The sequence below is a fragment of the Protopterus annectens genome, chromosome 13.part0, assembly GCF_019279795.1.
Source record: "Protopterus annectens isolate FY-2018-M chromosome 13.part0, PAN1.0, whole genome shotgun sequence".
Classification (NCBI taxonomy): Eukaryota; Metazoa; Chordata; order Ceratodontiformes; family Protopteridae; genus Protopterus; species Protopterus annectens.
Genome location: NC_056747.1, coordinates 82,795,324 through 82,819,380, shown reverse-complemented (window position 1 = coordinate 82,819,380; position 24,057 = coordinate 82,795,324). Strand labels below are relative to the sequence as shown.

Below are 24,057 nucleotides of genomic sequence, written 5' to 3'. Positions count from 1 at the left end.
AGTGACTCGTATTTGGAACTGTTCATAATTCCCTCCACCTTGACTAAAGCCCCAGTTTCAGCAGAAGAAAAGCAACCCCAAAGCATGATACTGTCACCACCATGTTTCACTGTGGAGATGGTGTTCTTTTGGTGATGTGAAGTGTTGTTTTTGCACCAAACGTACCTTTTGGAATTGTTGCCAAAAATTCCAACTTGGTCTCATCAGACCATAACACATTTTCCCACATGCTTTTGGGAGACAATGTTTTGTTTCGCAAATTTTAGCTGGGACTCGATGTTTTTCTGTGTAAGAAAAGGCTTCCATCTTGCAACCCTACCCCATATAGTCCAGACATCTGTTGAATACAGGAGATTGTTGTCAAATGTAGTACACAACCAGTACTTGCCAGACATTTCTGCAGCTCCTTCAGTGTTGCTATAGGTCTCTTGGCAGTCCCTGACCAGTTTTTGTCTTGTCTTTTCATCAATTTTGGAGGGATGTCCAGTTCTTTGCAACGTCACTATTGTCGCATATTTTATCCACTTTTTGATTACTGTCTTCACTGTGTTCTATGGTATATCCAATGCTGTGGAAATTTTTTTGTACCCTTTTCCTGACTGATACCTTTCAGCAATGAGATCCCTTTGATGCTTTGTAAGCTCTCTGCGAACCATGGCTTTTGCTGTAGCAGGCAACTGAGTAAATGTCAGGAAAATCCTACTAGGACAGCTGAACTTTATTTGGGGATAATCAGAGTCTCTTTAATTGTTGCCATGTTTGTACCCAAGAAGGCTGAATTCTGTAATTAAAACAAAAGGTGCTTCAACAAAGTATTAGTTTAAGGGTGTGCACACTTATGCAACCAGCTTATTGTACGTTTTTCATTTTTTATATTTTTCCCCTAACAGAACTGTTTGTTTTTCAATTAAATTGTACAGGTTATAGGTCAGATTAAAGGTGGGAAAAGTTTTGAAATTATTTATTGTGGCCTAATTTTTTATATCACAAAAACATGGCATTTTAACAGAGGTGTGTACACTTTTTATATCCACTGTAAGAATGTCATTTGGTCTTGGTAAATGTGCAAAAGCAACATTTAAAGTAGTAAGGCTGCAACACCAAGAAAATATCAGTCTGGGACAGGGATGTGATATAAAGAAACTTGAGCAGGTGGGAGTGTATAAATATTTGGGAATTGACGAAGTATTAACAATAAAACAGGAACAAATATGACAAAACTCAGTAAGGACTATTTTAGAACACTAAAATTAATACTGAAAACAACCCTGACATCTAGGAACAAAGTGGAAGCTATAAATCAATTTGTTCTTCTTGTTCTAACTTACAGTTTTTGGGTGGTTGTTTGACCCCAGAAAGTATTGGATCTGTTGGACAGGAAAAGAAGAAAAATGCTTCATGCTTATCAAATTATATATAAAAATCTGTGTATATCAAGATTATATATTTCTTGTTATGAAGGAGTTATGGTCTCCTCGAAAATGATTATGTATATATAGATCTGCAATCATAGGACTGCATATGTCTACCAACCTGATCAGATCCAAACATAATGAAGGTTTTAAAACATGAAGAGAACAAATCTAAGATGACTTCCCTGCTTAGATTAGCAGAGGTATATTGGTGTCAAGCTGGAATGGAAACCAAACTAGAAGTAGACAAAAATGAGGCAGCAACTGAATGTACCAAAAGACAAAGGAAAGAATATATGGAGAAGGATCAAATGAGATGGCAATACATGTGAAAAAGGCATAAATATAGATGTTCATCATGTTTCACTGTTGCAGTCCTAACAAATGGGTTATCCGGCTCCCGGTAGCCCTCAGTCAGCCAGAATACCAAAGGTAAGTAAAAATGACGTCGGTGAACCGTCGGTTGTAAAGGACGTTAGGGCGTCTGATACAAAAGGAGGCAGCCGACGTCACTTCCTCAGTCTTTCTTGCCATGGAGCCCAAAGCAGAAGCTTTTCATGTACAAGTGCCGGTCGGCAGTTTACCTTTGTTGGTTTCCGACTACAAGAGTTGGTCTACTACAGCTAAGTACCCCATTGGGGATCCTCTTTTCTTGCCTTAACGAATGTCAGAAAAATGTAATTGCCTTACCTGTGGAAAGCAGTTTCCAAATAGAGATTTTCATTCCTATTGCATTATTTGTTTAGGCCTTGACCACGACGTTCCCAAGTATGATCTCTGTGCCTTCTTTAATCTGCGTACTATCTGTCGTTAGGCTAATATTTTGGCTAGGCATTTTGGAGTTTGGCCTAAGTTCGTTGGTATGGCATCCGCCGGTCTTCAGGCTTCGGATGTTCTGAAGAAATGTAAGGATAAGGATTGCAACAGCTCTCAGAAAGCTAAGTCCTTGGATGAGGTTAAGTTGGTCGTCAGTCAGGCGGTAGCCAGTGAGACACCTTTGCAATCCCTGCAGTCTGCAGATGTACAACCACAGGCCTTGATTGAGTCCGAGTCCCTTCGGCCTTCGTCCTCCATTTTGCCTTCCTACCTTCCTACCTGTCGCCGGTTGCCTCTTCTGCTGGAGCCGGAGCCGCTAAGTTGACTCCGGTGTCTGAGGCCTTTGTTTTGCATTCTGACAGCAAACTTCTTCCTCAACCTCTGCTGCAACTTTGGCAGTTGCCAGGCCTCCCGAGTCCTTCAGGCTTGCAGGTAAATCTTCCATTCGTAAGCCTGTGAAAAGGCAGGCTCCAGCTTCTTCTCATTCCCCTCAATCCCAAATGGTTAAAATGGCTAATGATTTTTTGACTCTTATTAGGGGTTCTCAGCCTCCTCCTTCTAAAAGGAGTAGGGATGTTTCTCCTGCGGTCTTGCCCTGCTCTTCCAGCATTTCTGCTGATGAAGAGGAATTTTCTCAGGCCTTTTCTCCTTTTGAGGATTCATATGCAGAGGAATCCATCCCTTTGGCCTCTCCTCCAGAGGATTTCTCTTTTGGTGATACTTTAAATACCCTTAGAGAACATTTTAAATGGAAAAGTCAGGATTATCCCCAATCCAAGAAGTGGATTAGGGAGTTTCTGGATGTACTCAGCATAAGCCTCTTGGTTGCTATTCCCCCTGTGTTGGAAGTTGTTGATGATTTTTTTCTGGAAAATTCCTTGTTTCCAAATTTGGCTCCTCCTGCTGCCAGGAAACCTGACAGTTACTACAGAGTCCCTGATTCTCATCTGTTTCTTTTCAGGAATCCGTTGGCAGATCCAGAGGTTATTTCTCAGGGCCCTAAAGGAGTTAAGGCCACTGTTACCAGGAATCCTGTTCCCTCTGACAGAGAGTCTAGGAACCTAGATAGGTGGGGCAAGAAGGTTTATACCTCTGCCACCCTAGCTATTAGGGCTATCAATTGTCTATTTCATATGCTGAAGTACCAGCAGCACACCTTGGAGGCTATTAAGTCTAGGATAGCAAGTGTACCTCTTTTGGCAGAGATTAAAGACATGCAGGATTTACTGAATTTTGCCAGTCTGGTCAATAATTATTCTTTGCATTGTGGTTTTGACATCCTTGAGGCCTCCAGCAGGGCTACGGCTACTGGATCTGTTATTAGAAGGCACACTTGGCTGAGAGAACAGCCTCTTCCAGAACCTGTCAAGGCTAAGCTTTTGGATGTACCTTTGCATAAAGACAGTCTTTTTGGCAGCAGAGCAGAGGAAGTACTAAAGAAGATGGAGGATAAGGCCAAGTCCATGCAAACTGTTAAGGATTTTCTGCAAGTTCAACCCTCTCGCTTTAGCAGGAGTTACCCTTCCAAGAGTTGGACCTTTCCTGATACCAGCAGACAGAACCGTTCCAGGACTAGAGGTTACAAATCATCAAGGAGGCAGGGGGCTACCCCTCAAAGGTCTAGGTGTTGGCAAGCTTCCACTTCTAAAGGGGGAAGCTCCAAGCCTGCATCTTAATCAAAACACTCTCAATGACTTTTTACAACTTCTGCCTGTTCTTGCTTGCCGGGAGAGTCCTTTAGGGGGAAGGTTGGCCCTTTTTACAGATGCCTGGGCCACTATCACAGATGACAAATGGGTGCTCAACGGTGTCCCTAGGGCGCAAGTTTTCTTTCTGCACCTGTCCAGCTCCCAAGGGGTTCACGGACGTTCCACCAAACCAAAGGGTAGAAGTAGACAAATAATTTTGTCTCTGTCTCATCTGGGAGCAATAGAATCAGTTCCTGCTCAGCAGGTAGGCCAGGGCTTTTATTCCAGGCTTTTCCTAGTTCCAAAAAAAGATGGCCCCTGGCGTCTTATCCTGGATCTTTCCATTCGGAACTCTTTTCTAGTAATTCCAAAGTTCAAAATGCTCACTCTGCATCAGTTGCTACCACTGCCAGAAAAGGATTCCTGGCTGGTAACCTTGGATCTCAAAGAGGCTTATCTGCACATTCCTATCAGGGAAAGTTGCAGGCAGTACCTTCGTTTCAGAGTGGGCGAGCTACATTACCAATTCTCTGCGCCGCCCTTTGGCTTATCTACTGCTCCCGGAGTCTTCACAAAGTGCCTGGCCCCAGTCATTGCTTTTTGCAGGCAGAAGAAAATTCAGATATACCCATACTTGGACGACTGTCTGATTCATGCAAGTTCTCAGGAACAGCTATTAAAGGATCTGGAATTCGTAAAAACTCTTCTCTCTTCCCTGGGTTACACTCTCAGTGTGGAAAAATCGAAAATGGTACCATCTAAGGAGATAACATTCTTGGGAGCGAGTCTGAACACAGCCGCCCAGATGATATATCTCACCCAGGAGAAGCAGACAACTCTTTCAGTTTACTTCAAGGACTTGGTAAGCCTGTCCCAACTCCCTGCAAGGAAATACCTGCAAGCTCTGGGATTCATGGCATCTTGTATTCTCATGATTCCATATGCAAGACTGCATATGAGGAAATTGCAGTGGTACCTCAAGAACATTTGGTGTCAACACACAGAGGACCTGGATATGATGATTCCTCTGCTTCCATCTCTGCAGGTGGAGTTTCTATGGTGGACAACAGCCTGTCTACAAAACAAAGGCATTCCTTTTCGGACACCTCTTAATACTCAAGTTCTGACTACAGACCCATCGGACTATGCCTGGGGCGCACACCTGGATGGCAGATGAATACAGTGACGTTGGAATGCCCAGCAGATGCACCTGCCCATAAATCTAAAAGAGTTGATTGCAGTTCAGCAGGCCTTACTAGCTTTCAAGCAACTTCTTTCTCCAGGGACCCTGCTTGTCAGGACAGACAACACCACGGTCATGTGGTACATCAACAAGCAGGGAGGGACTCACTCTTACCCCCTGTGCAGGCAAAGCATGAATCTTTGGTCCATGGCAGCATCCCTGGACTTGCATCTCCTAGCTCAGTTTCTTCCAGGAAGGCTCAATGTTTTGGCAGACCAGTTGAGCAGGCAAACCCTGGATCCTCACGAGTGGCAGCTGAACAGAACAGTCTTTTACAGCATCATTCAACGTTGGGGCACTCCTCAGGTGGATCTTTTCTCCACCCCAGACAACCATCTGCTACCTCTCTTTTGCACCAGACAGTAGCACAGCAGAGCCTGGAAAGTGGATGCTCTGTCCTTCCCTTGGACATTGCTGTCAGTGTACTCCTTCCCTCCTCTTCCTCACTTCCTAGAGTATTAGTGAAGATCAGGGACGAATATCCAAGGACTATTCTCATAGCTCCAGACTGGCCCAGACAGCATTGGTATCTGCTGCTTCGCAGTTTCTCCCATCTTCCTCCTTGGCATCTTCCTCTGAAGCCAGATCTTTTGGTTCAGGAAATGGGAAACATTCTATGACCTCATCTTCAGTCTCTCCATCTGGCAGCATGGCTCATTGTATGACTCCTTCCCTTTCTTCCTCCCTTTCCCAACAGGTGGTTGACGTGTTGAGGGAGGCCAGGAGTCCTAGCACTAGGAAATCCTATGCTGGCAAATGGGAAAGGTTCTCTCAATGGATGCAGGCTAGAGGGGAGTCTGTTTCTCAACCTACCCTTCCTCTGATCCTGGAATACCTGGCTGATTTGCTTCAGGGTTGTCTCTCTTTTTCCTCTATCAAGATCCATGCTTCAGCCATCTCTGCTCATTGTTCTCTTGAACAGCTCATTTTCTCTCATCCCCTGATGAAAATGTTTCTCAGAGGTGCTTGCAATATACAACCTCCCAGAAGAGCACCTACTCCAGCCTGGGATCTTAATTTTGTTCTGGAGAAACTCACTCTTCCTCCTTTTGAGCCAGGTGCCTCTACAGATTTAAAGTTTCTCTCTTGGAAGACTGCCTTCCTCTTGGCTATAACTTCAGCAAGGAGGGTTTCGGAGCTGCAAGCTTTGATGGCCGTGGAGCCTTTTCTTATTTTCCATGCAGATAGAGTCTCTCTGAGGACTAATCCCTCCTTTATGCCTAAGGTGGTTTCCAGCCTGACTCTTACTCAGTCCATACACCTTCCTACCTTCTTTCCTAATCCTCGCAATAGAGGTGAAAGGATCCTACATTCTCTTGATGTGTACAGACAGCTCATGTTTTACCTGGACAGGACTAAGGACCTTCGGAAATCAGCACAGTTATTGGTCAGTTTTGCCCCTGGAGCCCAGAGCAAGGCTATTTCTAAGCAAACCATTTCTAAATGGATTGCACATTGCATTACCTTTTGTTATTCCTTTCATGGCAAAGCTCCGCCTGAAGGGGTTAGGACCCACTCTACTAGAGCAGCTTCCATTTCTGCAGCCTTTCTAAGGGGTGTCCCTACTAAAGACATTTTGGAAGCTGCCACATGGTCTTCTGTTCACACTTTCATAAAGCATTATAATTTGCCTCTGTTTTCCAGAGCCAGGGCAGGGTTTGCCACTGCAGTGTTGCAGGGCATTATCTCCAATCATTGATGTGTTGGTTCCTCCCCCCTTTTTTCTCTGGGCTTTGGTAATCAACCCATTTGTTAGGACTGCAACAGTGAAACACGATGAACATAGTACAGTTGTGTACACTTACCATAAATGTAGATGTTCGAGTGTATTCACTGTTTCAGTCTTGGTTTCCCTCCCTCCTTCCCCCTTTTTGTGGTCCTCTCCTATTCTCTTTTCCTGAGGTACAGGCTTAATTTGTTATTTGTCAAATTGGTTTTTGGTTTAAGCCTTATTTTCTGGGGGATCCTGACTGTTATGGCAAGAAAGACTGAGGAATGACGTTGGCTGCCTCCTTTTGTATCGGACGCCCTGACATCCTTTACAACTGACGGCAACCAACGGCATTTTTACTTACCTTTGGTATTCTGGCCGATTGCCATTTGTTAGGACTGCAACAGTGAATACACTCGAACATCTGCATTTATGGTAAGTGTACACAACTGTACTTTGCAAGTACAGAAAACTCCTGAAACAACCTCATGTCGATCAGTATCTGATACAGGAATAGTTAGGAGAGGTGAATTTAAGCCAAAAGATAAAAGGTTAATATTAGCGGCCCAGCATAGTGGACTACATGCATGTTGGTTTACAAAGTCTATTGAGCACGTGTGAGAAACAGATAAATGTAGGTTCTGTAAAACAGAACTGGAAACAGTTGCACATCTTGTTGCTGGATGTAATACACTAATGGCAGAGGGCCTGTATACTGAAGGTATAACAATGTGGCAAGACTGTTGCATTGGGGATTGTGCAAATATTATAATACTGGAGTAGTTGAGAAGCATTGGAAACATAAGCCTAAAAGCATCATAGAGAATGATGAAATGTACATTATGTGGGATTACTCATTACCAACAGTTCAAAAAACAGATGCAAGAAAACCAGATACAGTAGTCCATGAAAAGAAGACAAAAGTAGCATCGATCACTGAAATTGCTAAACCTAGCGATTACAGTGTCTTACGTACATAAGTTCATAGGAGATTACTATGCTAACGACTTAAGAACCTTTACAAGACTAGCCAGTATAACCCAATTTTACCCAATATCTTGTCCCTAGGGGCAAGAGCATGGCATGGATTTGTGGGTATGTCTTGAGTGTCTTACAGATTGTCCCTGTCCATAAGGGACATAGGCACTACCCCAGGTGTGAATTTGTGATTTCCCATCCATTGATTCAAACTGCATTTGATAAGAAGCCAATGAAGGGGCAATCTTTGAGACACATATCTGTCTCTCCAGCATGTTTTGTTTGAGTCGTTGACTAAGTTTAGATCCCTAGATCGGGTGACCCCTGTGCTGTTTGACTTCTAGATGTGTAGCAGCTTCATCAGGGCTGGAGTTGTGTGTGCCTTGTAGGTCAGGCATAGGTCATCCCTTAATAATGGGAAGGTGACAGAGTAAAGGGATAGGGGTTTTAGTGAGACAGACAGTCAAAATATTAGGATTTGCAGGGAGAAATAAGGGCGATGTAGAAGAAGGATACCCGGACAGTTCCAGTAGCAGTAGGAGCAATGGGTCTCCTAAGAAAGAATCTACAGTCTTAGATATGCTATTGATAGATGTAACTCCATATAAATTGCAGGAGTCTGTTCTGTGCACATTGCAGGTTCTGCGAAGAGCACATTTAGCTAACATCAAAGACTTTTAACTGTACTAATTTCACAAACTTTAATCATACATTGAAGTATCCATTCCTGTCCATTCCTGCCATGGTATTAGAAACTCAAAAGACTTGGAGAAATTAACCGAGTAAAGGATGTTTCCTCGGGCAGAGGGAGGGATTCCAGAGAACCTCCCATTCATCCAGATCTGTATCTGGAGTGGAGACTCCAAGAGGTAGTGCAAGTACTTCTTGTTACACTTTCTGTTCCTTGGGGTTCTGTGGTGGAAGTCTTCATCCAAGTTTTGTTCCTTTGATCATTAGGAGTCTGGATGACAGCCAACTCAATTTTCCAAATTCTGTGGTATTTGGGGCTGAAACAGGTACTGCTGGCACAATGTGCATGAAAGAATTAAGGATAGTTTCTTTCTGTGTCACAGAATTCGCCAACATGCTTGGGTCCATAACCATTGGAGATGATAAAATTGAGGTTGGTGCCTCAACCATAGATGATCTTTGGTCCCAAGTTGTCAAATCCCAAATGTGTTACAACAAAATGACACTAAAGCTGATGACCCTGGTCCTCTCAGTGTCGAAGACCTGTCACTGACTGCCAATCACCTAGTAATAGTCAATGCCAAAAGAGTCAGTGTTGCCAGTGTTGAAACAGTTGTATGGCAGAGATGAGTTATATCTGCACTGAGGTAACTGGCATAATAGCCAGTGCCAATTCCATCTGTACTGGTGATAAAACTGGGCCAGGAAGAAAAGTAGGTAGAACTTCTCATCCCACAGAAGGGATAGTCAGGGCCAAGATATAACCATTTCAAAGCTGAACCCTGACAAAGGCCAACATCATGTGCTCCCAGGTAACCTGTATAGGACTTCTGAGGGATCTGTGTGTATGAACTATGGCCGTTGAAGGAGGCTGTGAAGAAATCAGACTGGAGAGTTCTATTTTTGACAAAAAACTACCTGTGTGCCATCCCAGATGTGAGTCCTCCACTGTGCCATAGGAGAAGATGACTTCATAGTAGAGCTCATATTGGGTGTCTGTCTGCTGGGCGGAGGAGGAGAAGACACTCTTGGTGTCTTAGCAGGAGTGAATCTCTGTAAGACTGGTTGTTCCTATACTTTCCTTTTCTCATTCTTCTTTTTTTCTGTGGGAACCTTGGTGTCTCCCGTTTGTGCTGAGTCTATGGGGAGAATATCCTTGACTACCAGCTTGTCCTTGCACTCCATGAGGATCCAGCTACAAATACTGCCACCACAGAACAGGTGAGATGCCGCTAGGAAGGTCAAACACAAATCATGGGGGTCTTGAGGCAATGTTTAGTGGCCACAATTTTTACACTTCTTGAAACCTGGCTTGCCTGCTTTATCCACATCTGCTGTCAAATCTGATCATCTACTGCAAAAAAAAAAAAATAGCAGTTGTGTTCTACTTTCACTAGCAGTTACCAATGATGCTACTTAGAAAGGGAAGGAAAGAGTTCAGGAGGAAGACTGGGCCAATGGCTCAAGTAGTGATAGGGTAGGAAGGGGAATGAAAAAAACAGAGAGGTAATAAAAAATTAAGTTAAAGATAAAAAATTGCTACAGAAGACAAATATGTGTAGATGCTGTAATCTCGAATAAAGAAATTAAGAAAAAGTTAACTTAGCTGTCCTACTAACCACAGAAATCACTTTTTAAGCTCTTGAGCTGTGTGTAGATGTCTTTGTCTTTGAGATCAGGGTCAGCAGCAGAAGCAGGGGGTTGTGGGTAGGGAGGAGTCTGAGCTTGTGAGGAGTTTTGTTGTCATTACTACAGGGTGCTAAAGGCACCAATCATTTTGTTCTTGTGTCGGGACAAATACCAAAGATGTCTAAAATTCTGGTATGTACGTAATGTACATATTTAAAGGATCCCATCATCACATTCCCATTAGTAAATAGTTCAGGTATTTCTTAATACTTGCTGTGTCTGTCTCACATTATCATTTCTGTATCTTACCCTTTGGATTTTTCCACTGCATTGAGGGTACTGACAAAGTGTCTAGCCCCAGTCATTGCTTATTGCAGACTTCAAGGCATTTTCATTTTACATTTTTGGATAATTGCTTAATCTTTACAGACTCCTTTGTAAACTGGCAAGAATATTCAGCAACTGTTCAGCATCTTCTACTCAAGTCTAGGTTTTCAAATTAGCTGCCATAAGTCTCCTTTCATCTCTTCTCACAGAATTGTATTCCTGTAATGGCTGTTAGATTCTGCCCTGGGAAGACTCTTTCTTCCTCCAGACAATGTAGAGATGGTTCAGCAAACTTTCATGGGTTTCTCCAATCAAAACCACATTTCTGTAAGGGAATTTCTAGAGATTTTAGAGTACATTACATTGATTATTCCCATGCTTACCCTGGCTAGACTCCACATAAGGAAAATGCAGTGGTACCTCAGATCAGTCTGGATTCACCATCTACATCCTTGATCCTTTCAAATCCTAGTTCTGTGGTTTGTAAAAAGGGGGATTCTGTGGTGGGTAGACCAGATCTCTTGCAGTCCAGGTCTCCGATTCTCCCTACTAATTCCTTTTCCGTCTGGCACTACATATGCATTAGTCCTGGGGAGCGGTTTCAAAAGGATTAAAAGTGCTAGCTCTGTGGAATTCTCCAGACAGACAGAAGCACATAAATGTCAGAGAGATGTTGATCATTGCGTTGTAAACATTAAATCATCTCTGGTCCCCCAGACCTCTGCAAGTTTATGCAGACATGTTTCGGACTTTCTGTTACCTCATCAGTGCAGCTTGTCTACAGGAAGTGGATTTTGGCTTTATTGGTCTGATTGTACCCATAAAGACATAACAAGTATAAACTCATGGGCATATAGAAACCATGTAGCTGAAGCATATGTATCCAATGGGCCTCCACTACTAGAGTTTTAAGGTATTGCATGGTAAAAACATTAGCTTGGCTGAATCTTTCTTGCAGTTTTTACTGAACAGTTTGTTTGTGTAACCTTTTACCCTTTGATTGGATGTTTTCTGACAGTAAGATCTCTTCTGGAATATTATGTGCAGTTCTGAAGATCTCATTATTCTAAGGCTATGGAAGAAAGAGGCTTGTCAGAAAGAGAGAAACACATTTGCATATTCTGCACGGAGACCGTATAAATTTTAACTTCATATACAATAAATAGAAGCATCACTTTAAAACTGTAGCATTTGCAGTCCGAATAAAAAAGCACAGGGAAAAGAAGGAAAGGTTTAACATCTTAATGAAATCCAGAGTCCAGATGAGTATGATCTTTTAAATAAAGAGCAATGTAAGAACAGCACAATTTGAGGATACAAGGTGGCTAGCTAAGGGGAGATGGTGGGGAACTGTTATTTCAAAAAAGGTAATGAGTAGTAGATGGAGCCTACATGAAGTGCCAATAAAATTAAAAACAACATAATTCAAGAATGTTGGGGACAAGTATAAAATGGTATAAGTAGCTTCTAGCATACCCACTGAGCAGATGTGTATTTTCTGTAAATTAGATTAAAGCAGGCTGATATATTTTTTAAATAATGGCCACTGTTTCCTTTCTGTAGTCTGGTGTTAATGGGTGGAGTGTGGTACCAGTCCCCTTATAAACAGTATAGTGGAAAATAGGGGTACATATGGTAACAAGAATGGATGCAGTTGGGAGCCATACAGTTTCACTTCCAAAAGAGTCACAGCAGGGACGCATCTGACCATTAAGCAGTTTTTACAAGTGGTGGTATAAAAAAGGAAAGAAATGAGACAGTGGTTAAGTAGAATATTCAGCTTATCCAGCACATAGGGATATAAAGACAATAGGTTGGCCAAGTGTCCCTTATTTACCATCAAAATCTATATTTGCATCTGTTTTGTGTGTAAATTTTTAAACAAGTATAGTTTAGAGCTGGATAACTCTTAAGAATATTAACAATTCAACATCTAAAATGCTGTGCCAGGTTTTTGTATTCATGTAGCTCTACTAGTGCACCTAAGTGAGCAAAACAGCTAGAATAGTGACCCTTTGAAACAGTAGCTGGGAATTGGGACAACCTGGACAGTAATATTAAAAAAATGTAAGCCAGTTTTGAATGTTCTGTTTACTTAAAACCTATCCACTTATTCTAGTTTCCTGCACTGAGTAATGCCATTACCCGTTCACCCTCTTTCCACTGTACTTGGGTCCTTCTGTAGTAACTCTGCCACTCCTGGGTGATTCCATACCTCTTCCTCACTAGTACTCTGTTCTTTATGACCTAGGGTTACTTGACTGTATGCTCATTTCATCTTTTTTATTCATTTAAATGCCTGGAAGGCCACTGCTGCATTGCCTCATTTCTTTTTTTTCATTGACACGTGTTGTGTGCCTTTGGATGATCTGCACAGGGTTTGCTTTCAAGGTTCTTACCTCCTTGGTTGTATGTCATTGTTATATTTGCTTCTTTCATGTCTCCTTTACTGGGGCTTGTGCACAGTATTTCCAGCAGGACCTTTCCTTTGACCCAGATGAACTCGTATGAGATGTATATGGTGTTCCACAAAGAGCCTTCTCGGCAGACAAGATAAGAGTAACATTTTGGTGACTTTAATGGGATTTACTTGGTGATCCAGCTGTGCTTTCCAGATAACCCAGATGAGGCCCTCCTCAGTGATCCAGAAAGGATGACCTGGTGACTCAGTAGGAGGTGGCAGTATCTGCCACATGTTGCTATTAGAGCAGCTGGCTGTTGAAAGGATCATAAGTGGCATGTGCTTGATATAGACATTTATATCTGAGGATACAAAATTCAGGGGCTAAAATGTGCCAATATTCTCAGCAAATTGTTAGAACAAATGTGTTATCAAATTTTGTGTTTCACAGCCTGTACTTAAAGTTGTAGTAGTATAGACAGTACATTTGCAGCTGTCAAATTTAGACATATGGATGTTGTTAATGCCTCCGCCTCAGTATCTGAAATTGCGATTTTCAGAAATGATGGTTACTCTTGGCACTGTCTTCTGGACTTCCTGTATGTTGTACAGTCTAGTGTTTACTGCCTTTATTGGGTAGTGTTTTATTTATTTATTTATTTATTTTTGCTCTTCCTCTCATGGTTGTAGTTTTTGAGATTGAATTGTAGGTGACAGTCCTGGAACAACTTCCTCATCCCCTTTAGCTTCCTCTGTAGCTCTTAATTCATTTCACGTGCTCTATCCCACCACTTCAACTTTGTGCCTTCATCTCATTACAGCTGAGTGCACCTCCAGGCGTTTCTGCAGTTAACTCCTACAGCTCCTCTAGGTGTCAAATATTACTTGTTCATATTTGCATTAATAATTCCAAAACCATGCTACATACAAGGTATCAGAATATTTTATCTTTAACCATACATTATGGCAAACACAATTATACTGATATATGAGCTCTGTCAATGAGTATTTGTTAGAATTGTAAGGTGATAACTTCATTTTTAAAGGCTCAGGCCACACCCACTAGGAGTTAAAGGTACTCACTCAAAAGAGTTTTACTGGAGGGAATGAGTTAAAACATTCAGTAAGGACTAATTGCTTATGGCTTCCTACATGTCATGGCTGAATGAATGGAAGACAAGATCTAAGGTACATTACAGTAATCCTGTATTTTGTGGTCATTCTCTGATTGTGATCTTGTCTACCAGCTACAGACATAATCTGACTTTCATGGTAACACTGTCTGTGATACCAAATGAATGAAAAAAAATGCTGAAATCCATATATGGTAAATCAACAGCATGACTTATACATAACATCTTTGGCTCACTAGGCAGAAAAACATGTAGCCATTGCCTTCGAGACACTGTAGAAACCCTGCTTCAGAATGAATTGTGTTATCTTCCCTGAGATATTAAACACCGTACTACAGTTTCATAGATGTTTTCATTTTCTCTCTCTTTTTTTTTGAGTAGTTTCGAGTAAATATTGCCTGACCTGGAGCTTTACTCTCCTCTAAGGCTTTAGGTTAGTGTACACTTGAGAAAGTCTATTTGTACAAAAGTGTTTTGTTTTTATATTTTATTAAAGTAAGTGATTCTAGAGGCGGTGTGATTTTGTTTTTTGTTGCTTAAGGTCTTGTTGACAGATTCCTGTACTTTTAAATGAATGACTTGATTTAAACAGATAAATAAACATACACTTGCATTCATTTACCTTTGAGATGGCATTCTTTAAACAGAACAACTATCTACTTACATTTTGTAGTCTGGAATGAAGTGAGGTTTTGGTTTGCGTATTGCAGGGATACTTCGGGTCATGCACCTGTGGTCCAGCTCTTCCTCATAAAATATAACATGTTTAGCAGCTTGTCCGCTTAAGTTCCCTGATGACATCTCCACTTTCTCTGATTCTTTCTCTTCCAGCTCTGTGTAGAATTCAGATGAATCCTGTGGGAATAAAATGAAGTAGAAACTTGAAAGTTTGCAGAAAACTAGACATATTTCAGGTGTTTGTTATTGTACAACTGCATATACACTGTAGTACTTGAAAAACATTATACCTCCTGTATTCATCTTATAAATAAGAATTTTTAAGAAATGGCAATTACAAATTATGCTGATAAAATTAAATATTGTGCACTGATTGGTGAAATTTGATCTGCTTTCTGTTCTTTCAGCAAATGCTTGCATCACTATGCTGAACTTCCAAAATGCCAGTTAAAAAAAAAAACATTTTCAGTTGGTATAATACATATTAACAGGTGATTAATGGCAGGGTGGCACATCTCTGCTGAGTAAGCTGCCTTTGGTTTATTCATAGATGTATTTTTTTAGAGGAAAGCTGTGTGTGTGACAGAAAGACTTTGCTTCTTACTTTGCGCGATGTACTGGGTAGATAGCTGATGTTCTGCTTTAGGAAGTGTCACTGTAACAATAAATCATAGCATTTGTGTTATATTCCCACCTACCTTATCTTCCTGCTTGTCAAGGTTTTGTCAGCAGTTCTATTTTTCCTGCTAAGGCTTATGCTATTCCTGTACCAACAGTCTTTAGAACTTCAGTATGAGAGACTCAGCAAATCCTGTGTTGACAGTCACCTTCCTCACTTCTGTTTTTTGCTTCTGGTGTTTCACAACCTTTGTTTCAGTGTGTAATGAGTTTAATTATTTTACTTTTTTCTTATTTTTCCTTTAGAGGTCTTCAATCAAAACCTTTATAGACACTGAACTGTAATTGTGGTAGGTAGGCTATTGACAGATTTTCATGACACGTTTCTGTGTTTAACACTTATTTTATTTTTTGTACTCTCTGTCATGGATGATACTAAGTTACAGGAAAAAAACATGAGAAAAGGGGAAATCTGTTAAATGAGGCAGGGGATAATCATCAAAGGAAGCTACCAAAGAATTAAGGAAATGAAAATCTGTTAGAGTTTCTGAGGAGGGTACTATTTCTCTAACAACTCCAGTGCAAAAGGATGACAGAGTTATTTTGGAGAATATCAAAGATGTTCAACATTTAGATCACTGTTGCAGTAGCTAGCTTAAGCTATTTGGGTCCTGCTCCAAAAACAGGCCAGCTTTCAAAGCTCAAGGGCACCTTCTATGCACACTAATTGTCGGGTGCTTGAGGGGATCCCCAATATAAAGACAGAGTGCCAATTAATTACAGCTCTTTTGCTGCTGAAGTGCACTCCTTTGGTGGGCCCACTGGAACTGTTGGTTGAATAGTGATCCTTCAAGGCTGGGCAGATGAGTCTATGTTGGGAAGAAGCTTCCAATAAAATTTATTTTCCTCAGGAAAATGTGTGTTTTTCTAATGAAAATGTTGGGTTTGCTAGGAAAATAAATGTTTTTTATGGACTGTCCTTGCATTTCTAAGGCAGTTTGTAAATGTTTGTGTGAATTTTTTTTTGTAAAAAAAAATTGCATTTTTGAGAGCATTTTCCTAGGGTTTACTTCACGTTGTCAAAGGCCGACAATATCAAAGCTGATATTGTCGGCACCAGATTAGCACAAACAAAAAACATCAAATGTTTAAACGGAAATCTCCGTAAGGGGAGATTTCCGTTTAGTTCAATGTAGTGCGGTCTCAGAGTTGGTATATTTAAGAAGGGGGGTGTGGGGGGCTTGCTCCCCTGCTTGCAAAGGTAAGTTTTTATTTATTTTTGTTTTTAGGCATTTTTTTTATCTTTTGATGTTTCAGAATTTGATGATATCGTGTCGACCATATCAGATTCGATATTCTGAAACTTCGATAAGATAATATAGACGATTTTCTTACAGGTTGTGTAGTTTGGTGTTTTTAGAGCAGACATTGTGCTTCTGGTAGACAGTCATTGGTTTTCTTACCTCAGAACCATACAATGTACTTCATATTAATCAGTGCTGCAGTAGTCTTAGCTATATGGGTTATATCCTGCCAAGGACATAACAGCTGGCCAGTTTCCAAAGCTTAAGGACATTTCCACACACCCAAACTTTCAGGGAGCTTGAGATGAGCTGACTAAAAGACAAGTTTGGGTGCCAAACCCTTCAGAGCTTTACTGCCTTAGAAGAATGCACTCCTCTGAAGTTATTGAGGATCGACGGGCGTTTTGTGCTTTTTTTTGCTGGTCAGATAAGTTCCCTTCTGGGGACCTTTCTCTTCAGGAATGTTATTTTAAAGCTTAAGAGTGTTGTGTTTAAATGGACTGTCTTGAGACTCTAATGTACTTTTAAACAGAACACTCCTTTTTCCTGTCAGTTTTAGCGTAAACTGATAACATATTTTCTATGTAGAAATGTATTTAATTTTCCATTGTTGGGCTACCATAGTGTTTGAAAGTGCTTTTTACTTTGTTTTCTTTGTGTGAAAAATTTAACTTCTTTGGGCTGGTAGTTTTACTGACATTTTGCTGCTTCTCTTTCCCAGGAAAGAGGCACCATTTTTGGCATGACGACAGAACAGATTGCAGTCCCACAGTTGGTCCTTCTTCCAGCCACAAAAAGAAAAAGTTAAGCAAACAGCCTTTGCCACCATAGAAGGCTAGCAATTTGCCTCAGCCACAGGTGGCTGACTGCTGTGGTCATCTGTTGTACATCAGACTCATCTTTTACCCTGAATCCTTTTGGTGTAGCACCTATGCCCACTATGGACCGGGGGTTAGCCATGTTCTCTGCAGCTGTTGCAGTCCCTTCAGTAAGCAAGGGAAAGCCACTCTTGTTGGTCCTGGGAGACAGAACAGGAAAGGTTTCTGTGTTATGTCTGAATACTGCACCCAATCCTGGGGGAGAATCGTTTTCTGTTAGCAGCATCGGTGGCCCCATTTTTCCTGTCAAGCAGAAAAAGAAAACCAAATGTGTGTGTACTCCTTAAATTTCTTTGGATTGGAGTAGTTGACTGGGATTGTCTCAGGGTTTAATTCAAGCTATTGATCCTTCTTGTAGAGTAGTGTCTGGTGAAAGAAAAAAGGGATGCCCCTTTTCCTGAAGAGATCAAGATTCTGAATCTGAACAGGAAGATGCAGGGATGGATTCAGGGTTTTGTCATCATATTTTTGATTCAGACTCAGAGAAGAGCTCAGTATCTGATACTTCCAGTGGGGGTTTCTCTTTGTCTGAGACTATCATTAGAATATCCCAGTGTTTTCAGTGGGAGAACACTGAGGTTTCTCATTCCCCCCAAAAATACTGAGTTGTTATGGAAGGATTTTCCAGAACCTACACCCATTCTTCCTGTCCTATCCTGTCTGCTTTAGAGGATGTGTATCTAACTTCCTGCAGTTTTACAGATTGTCAGCCAGCTGTCCCTGGAAAGGCAGATGGGATGTATAACGTTCATCAGTCTTTTAAATATTCATACACAATTCCCAAACCTGAGCCAGAAGCTATAGCCTTAGTTGACTCCACTGCTGCTAAGCAATTAGTTAATTCCAGTCCTACTTATTTTTTTTTTTAATTTTGCCAACTCTTTTGGGTTTCTAATACCATGATGAGAATGGACCCCATTCCTAAGTCAAAGTACGATTAAAGTTCATGAAATTAATATTATTTCAGTCCTTGATGTCAGCCAGAAGTGCTCTTCGCAGCACCCGCAATGTGCCCAGTAATAACTCCTGCAATTTGTATGGAATTACATGTATTGGTAATATATTTAAATATGCTTGTAGATTATTTTTTATGAGACCCGTAACCATTGCACCTACTACCACTGGAACTGTTGGGGTATCTTTCTCCCACATTGCTCTCGTTTCTGCCTGCAAATCCTGATATTTTATGACTTTGTGTCTCTCTGTACGCAAGACACTGTAGTCACTGGGTGTGGCGATTTCAATTATCAGTGCTACTTTTGTCTTCTATTCATGGACCATTATGTCTGGTTTTCTAGCATCTATAAACCACGAATAGAGTGCAGAAAGCCAAAGAAAACTGAGAAACTTCTTATATATTCTTTTAGAAGTGTTTTTAATGAATATACCAAACTGCACAGACCATCACATAAACGCAATTCCAACAACACAGTTTCCAAGCGTTTTCATCCAAACCAATTGGACTTCATCAGACATTAAACAAACATTAAATAGATCTATATATACTAGTTTGACTAACCCACTGACCAATGAATTTTGCCTTAAACATTTGAATTAAGCATATTAGAAAAACGGCCTCATTAATATTAAAATAAGATAAAATGTAATGCACATAATCATTACCTTGAAATGAAAACCTATCCATAATTAAATACACAAACATATATATATGTATAATTTAATAAATATAGTATTAAAAACTGTAACAATATAAAAAAAAGTGCTTGTGCTAAACTGACAAAATGTTCCTATATCTATCTGTAGCAAGATTCCTCCCTCTGCTGTCAAAAACCTGTATTGCATGTATATCTAAAATACAATGAAAAACATATATATATAAATGCAAAAATTCATGAAATACTATTGTTACCAATAAAGTGCTTGTGCAAATAATCATTATAAAGTGCTTAATACTGTATGTTCTTCCTTCTGTAAATAAATAAATATGTAATTAGATAAAAAGAGATAAAACATTAACACCCCACACTGTTTAAAAATATGACCATTATATTTTATTTGCCCTTATTTTTAACAAGGAAACTATACTTAGATAATCATTTAACCCTGGTTTTTTACCTGCTTCCAGGTATACCTGCCACCACAATTCCTTGCTCTCCAAAATCTCTTCCCAAATTCCACCCCTTACATCTTTTCTAACTTGTTGTAGAATGAAGAAATAAAATCTACATCCTTTGCATTCTTTACTATGCTTGAATAATGCACTTGTCTCTTTTCCTTTTTGAATATCATATACGTGTTCGTATATTCTTTTCTTTAACTCTCTTTCAGTTTTTCCTACGTAATATGACGAACACTTGTCACAAGTTGCCAGGTAAACCACACCTTTTGTGTCACAGTTATTATAACTTTTACTTTTAATTAAGATTAAAGTGGTTTATTGGTATTATTTGAGTGCATCCAGTGTTTTTCGTAGTTTCTAGCATCTATCTTTTAAACTGTTTGGTAATGGATGATCCCATGTGATGTAGACCATCATTTTCAATGATGTTTTGTGGCTCATGTTTTCAGTGTTTTTCAGCCACTTCAATACCATAATATTTGCCCAATCCCCAGTGCAACAGTCTTGCCACATTATTATGCCTTTCAGTATACAGTCCTTCTGCCATTAGTATGTTACAACCAGCAACAGGGTGTGCAACTGTTACCAATTCTGTTTTACAAAACCTACATTTGTCTGTTTCTCCCACATGTTCAATGGACTTTGTAAACCAACGTACGTGTACGTAACCCACTATCTTGTCCTGTCAATATTAACCTTTCATCTCTTGGTTTGAATTTGCATCTCCTTAACCATTTGTTCCTGATCAACATGAGGTTCATTCAGAAGTTTTTTTTTACTTGCAACTGTATTTATGCATTTTCCACATTTCTTGCCTTCTTATCTGGTTCTTCACCTTATATTCTTTCTTTGTTTTTTGGCACATTCAGTTGCTGCCTGATTTTTATCTACTTGTGGCTTGATTTCCATTCCTGCTTGATGCCAATATGCATCTCCTAAGCTAAGCAGGGATGTCATCTTAGATTGATTCTCCTCATGTTTCAAAACTTTCACTACATTTGTTCTTGTGAGGTCAGCAGATATATGAGGAGTCCCACGATTGCAGATCTATACATGTAATCAGTTTCAAGGAGACCCATCCCTCCTTCTGAATGGGGAATATATAATCTTGGTATGCACTGATTTTTATAAATCATTTGGTGAACATAAAACATCCTTCTTGTTTTCCTATCTAATCTATCCAACACATTTTGGGGCCAGTCAATCACGCCAAAACTGTAAGTTAGGACAGGAAGAACAAACTGATTTATAGCTTGGATTTTGTTCCTAGATGTCAATGCTGTTTTCAGGATTAATTTAAGTCTTCTAAAGTATTCCTTACTGAGATGTTCTTCATCTCACATTGCTGCAGTCCTAACACTTGGGTAGTCTGCTGTCCCTCGGTCGGCCCGAATATCAGAGTATAAGGCTGACGTCGGTCAAGGCGCATTTGACTGACATCAGAACGTCAGGGTACAAATGCGCATGACCGACGTCATATCCTCAGTCTTTTTTGCCGCATGGTCCGATGCAGAAGCAGTGTTGCAAGTGCCGTTCGGCGTTCTGAAATTTTTCGAATTCGGAGTTTCAGACCGAAGTCAGAGTTGGTTTAGTACCCTCTCAAGACATGTGCTTTCTGGGTGTAAGACTGAATACAGCATCCCAGATGGCCTTTCTAACCCCGGACAAACAAAAGAATCTTTCCCTTTACTTCCATCATCTATCTCTTCAGTCCGGGCTGACTGCAAGGACAGTCCTTCAAGCCTTAGGGTTCATGGCATCTTGTATTCTGGTGCTTCCCAATGCCAAACTGCATATGAGGAAGTTGCAATGGTATCTCAAAAATGTATGGACACAGCACTGCCAGCATCTGGACACTGTCATTCAAATAATACCTTGCATTCAAAAGGAATTTTTGTGGTGGGCTCAGGAATGTCACCTAAACAAGGGACTCTCTGTGACCCGGCCAGAGGTGAGTCAAATTTTAACGACAGATGCCTCAGACAAAGCTTGGGGAGCTCATCTAAACGGAAAGTGGATACAAGACAAGTGGCCTGTCAGACTACAGCATCTACATATCAACTTGAAGGAGATGTTAGCAGTCCAGTTTGCATTAATAGCTTTCAAGGATTTACTTCTTCCAGGGCAGGTGTTGATTCTAACAGACAACACAACTGTCATGTGGTACATCAACAAGCAAGGGGGAACACATTCTTATCCTCTATGCAGGCAAGCAATGATTTTGTGGGAAACTGCTCTCAGTTTACAACTAAGTCTTCAGGCAAGGTTTCTGCCGGGAGCACAGAACTCCTTAGCAGATGTGTTAAGCAGACAAATCATGGATCCCCACGAGTGGAAACTGGATCTTCATGTATTTCAGAAATTGACAGTGTCCTGGGGAACTCCAGACATAGATCTGTTCGCTTCTCCACTAAACCACCAGCTGCCAAAGTTTTGCACAAAGCGGTTTCATCCCACAGCTTGGAAAGTGGATGCTCTTTCTTTCAGTTGGAAAAATCTTCATGTGTATGCCTTTCCACCTCTGCCTCTCCTCCCAAAGGTACTTCTGAAGGTCAGACAGGACAAGCCAAGGATGATTTTGATAGCTCCAGATTGGCCTCGACAGCACTGGTACCCATTACTGAGAAGTCTAGTACGGAAGCCTCCATGGCCTTTGCCTTTGATTCCACATCTGTTGTCCCAGGAGGACAGTCATTTGCTCAATGTCAAACTTCACTCTCTTCACCTTACAGCATGGCATATTCTGTTTTAAACCATAGAGGGTCTCAACTTCCACAACAAGTTTTGAATGTGATTTTGGAAGCTAGAAGGCCTAGTACAAGGAAAGTGTACGCAGATAAATGGAAGAGATTTTTATTTTGGAGTGCAGCTAAGGATTTGGATGTTTCTGAGCCTGATTTAAGTGTGGCTCTTCAATATCTTACTGAGTTATTGGACAAAGGTTTGTCCTTCTCTTCTATTAAGATTCATGCTGCAGCAATTTCAGCTCACTGACTGTGACCCACCATTGTTTTCTCATCCTTTGTTCAAGCAATTTCTTAGAGGGGCAAAGAATATAAGACCCCCACGAAGAGCTCCTACTCCTGCTTGGGATCTCAATTTTGTGTTGGAGAAACTCACTCTACAACCTTTTGAGCCTGCAGCTACTGCTGAGTTGAAATATTTGTCATGGAAGACTGCTTTTTTGTTGGCCATTACCTCTGCAAGAAGGGTTTCTGAATTGCAGGCCCTTATGGCAGTTGAGCCTTTCTTAATTTTCCATAAGGATAGGGTACCTTTACGTACTAATCCTTCCTTTATGCCTAAAGTGGTTTCTAGTGTGGCTTTAAACCAAACTATTCATTTGCCTACTTTTTATGCAAATCCCCAAACTAAAGGGGAAAAGATTTTTCACACTTTAGATGTACACAGGCAGTTGCGATATTATTTGGACAGAACTAAAGGGTTCAGACAATCTCAGCAGTTATTAGTTTCTTTTGCTTTGTGCTCTCAGGGCAAGCCCTTGTCAAAACAAACTATTTCTAAGTGGATTGGATTTTGCATTGCTTTCTGTTATTCCCATCATGGCAAAGAGATTCCAGCTGGGATTAGGCCTCATTCCACTAGGGCTACTGCCACTTCAACAGCTTTTTGAGGGGTGGCTACTAAGGATATTTTGGAGGCAGCCACTTGGAGTTCAGTGCATACCTTCTCTAGGCATTACCACCTTCCTCTGTACTCTAAATCCAGGGCTGGTTTTGCCACTGCTGTGTTGCAGGGCATTTTGGCAGCTCCTGCTTCATTATAGTTTAGCCATCCTCCCTTACCTCTGCTTTGGGATTCTACCCAAGTGTTAGGACTGCAGCAATGTGAGATGAAGAACATAGTACAGTTTTGTACCTACCATAAATGTAGATGTTCGAAGATCCACATTGCTGCAGTCCAATTTACCCTCCCTCCTTCCCCTCTGTAGTTTGAGGTGGTTGTGTGGGTTGGGTTATCCATCTGAGGTATAGTGTATATATTGTATATATTTTTGGTGTTAGGCTGGTTGGTTGTTTAGTTGTTGTCTATGGGTTTTGACCTTTCTTTTTAGGGTCTTCTGACATCTGGGGCAAGAAAAGACTGAGGATATGACGTCGGTCATGCGCATTTGTACCCTGACGTTCTGATGTCAGTCAAATGCGCCTTGACCGACGTCAGCCTTATACTCTGATATTCGGGCCGACCGAGGGACAGCGGACTACCCAAGTGTTAGGACTGCAGCAATGTGGATCTTCGAACATCTACATTTATGGTAGGTACAAAACTGTACTTTTTATTCACATTTGTTCATGATTTATTGTTGATCCATCATTAATTCCCAATATTTATACAATCCCTCTTGCTCAAGTTCTTTTATATCACATTCTTGTCCCAAACTGATGTTTTCTTGGTGCTGCAGTTTTCCTGCTTTAAAGGTTGCTTTTGCACATTTATCAAGACCAAATGG

General features: G+C 40.8%; 1 protein-coding gene across 1 annotated transcript in view; it reads right to left on the bottom strand.

The window, feature by feature from the left end:
* The window catches only part of OCEL1 (occludin/ELL domain containing 1), an 841,384-nt gene that overhangs the window by 562,538 nt on the left and 254,789 nt on the right, over positions 1-24,057 (bottom strand). Inside the window, 1 exon segment of the mRNA XM_044054752.1 lies at positions 14,693-14,883. Within this exon segment, the coding sequence (XP_043910687.1) occupies positions 14,693-14,883 (191 nt within the window).